Source organism: Seriola lalandi, unplaced genomic scaffold (assembly GCF_002814215.2).
Source record: "Seriola lalandi dorsalis isolate HSWRI2012SDOR001 ecotype SW California unplaced genomic scaffold, Sedor1 jcf7180002006339, whole genome shotgun sequence".
In the NCBI taxonomy this organism is placed as follows: Eukaryota; Metazoa; Chordata; class Actinopteri; order Carangiformes; family Carangidae; genus Seriola; species Seriola lalandi.
Genome location: NW_019476992.1, coordinates 1 through 1227, shown reverse-complemented (window position 1 = coordinate 1227; position 1227 = coordinate 1). Strand labels below are relative to the sequence as shown.

Here is a 1227-nt window from a genome sequence, read left to right as displayed (position 1 = left end):
CTGCACTGACACAACAAATACACCTCAGCACCTGAAGGTGGAGCTGCTGCACCATCACGCCCCCACCCCCTTAAAACTCAGCACATCCCTGAAACTCATACAAATGTTTTGAACTACACCTGGAGAGGAGCTGAAGTCACCTGGTCTGATGCTATTTATTGTTTCTCTGCAGCTGTATCCCAGCCCCTCCTCCTCCTCCTCCTCCTCCTCCTCCTCTCTGAGCGTTTCTGACCTCCTAATCAGGATGAGCCGTTACTACGAGCTCCAGAGGAACTCCAGCTTCAGGTGAGGATGATGAGGAGAAACCCAAACCAGCTGCTTCTGTCACATCTGGAGAGCAACATCTGTAACAGTGCTTTATTTATGAAATGTTCAGAGCAGAACAACATCCCATGATTCATTGCTCCAGCAGTCTGTGAGTCATTCTACAAACAGGAAGTAAACCTGTTATTGTGAAGAAACTAACAAACCTCATGTTTCTGACAGAAGTGATGGGACGGGAGCTTTGACCAATCAGGAGTCAGCGGCGTACTCGTCACAGGGCGGAGCCGAAGATAAAGGTGAGACACTGGCTTCATCTGTGTGATACAGTATCCATGACGACAGCAGTTATTCCTGCATCATGTCAGACTGTCATACACCCTGTACCTGCCATCCAGCCTTATGATTGGTTGATTTCTCTGTGTGGGTCAGGTCCCTGTGTGGACCCCCGCCTCAGACAGATCTACACCGACCCCCCCCTCACCCTGACTCCCCCCTTCAGCCCGTGGGTGAAGGAGTACCGTGCTGAGGTGACCTTTGACACGGTGACGGTTCGAATTCGGCCAGAGCCCGTCAGCTCAGTCTGCCGGGTCCACCTGGACGAGCACCGAGGACCCAGGTGAGATCAGGACCTGACCCCCGACCCCGGGTCCCCCCTCACAGATGATTGAAGTTTCTTGTCCACAGGATGGCAAACTACCCAGTCGGCCTCGGCGACAGCAGGATCAGCATCCTGGTGACGGACGACGCCGAGCCGCAGCCCATCGTCATGACGATCTACACAGTCCACATGTACCGCGAGAGCCGACCAAGTCTGCCCATGTTTGGAGATCATGTGATGTGCAGCTTCGTGCAGGTAGGTCAGCTGCTTTCCTATTGGCTGCTGGGCTGTGGGGAGGATGTGATGTCATCATGACGAGATAAAAAACATGGAGACGACTCACTGTGCTCACTGTACAACACACG

The 1227-nt window shown here is 53.3% G+C and overlaps 1 protein-coding gene across 2 annotated transcripts; it reads left to right on the top strand.

The window, feature by feature from the left end:
- The first annotated feature begins 185 nt into the window (after positions 1-185).
- On the top strand, positions 186-1214 carry LOC111670937 (cadherin-like and PC-esterase domain-containing protein 1). 2 transcript variants are annotated; one of them, XM_023427920.2, is made up of 4 exons: positions 186-285; positions 490-560; positions 694-880; positions 949-1214. In XM_023427920.2, exons 1-4 carry the CDS (start codon positions 245-247, stop codon positions 1175-1177), a joined length of 528 nt encoding a protein of 175 aa, XP_023283688.1. In that variant the 5' UTR covers positions 186-244; the 3' UTR covers positions 1178-1214. The 2 variants fall into 2 exon arrangements, with proteins under 2 accessions (XP_023283688.1, XP_023283678.1); XM_023427910.2 differs by having other exon boundaries at positions 487-560.
- Positions 1215-1227: the final 13 nt, after the last annotated feature.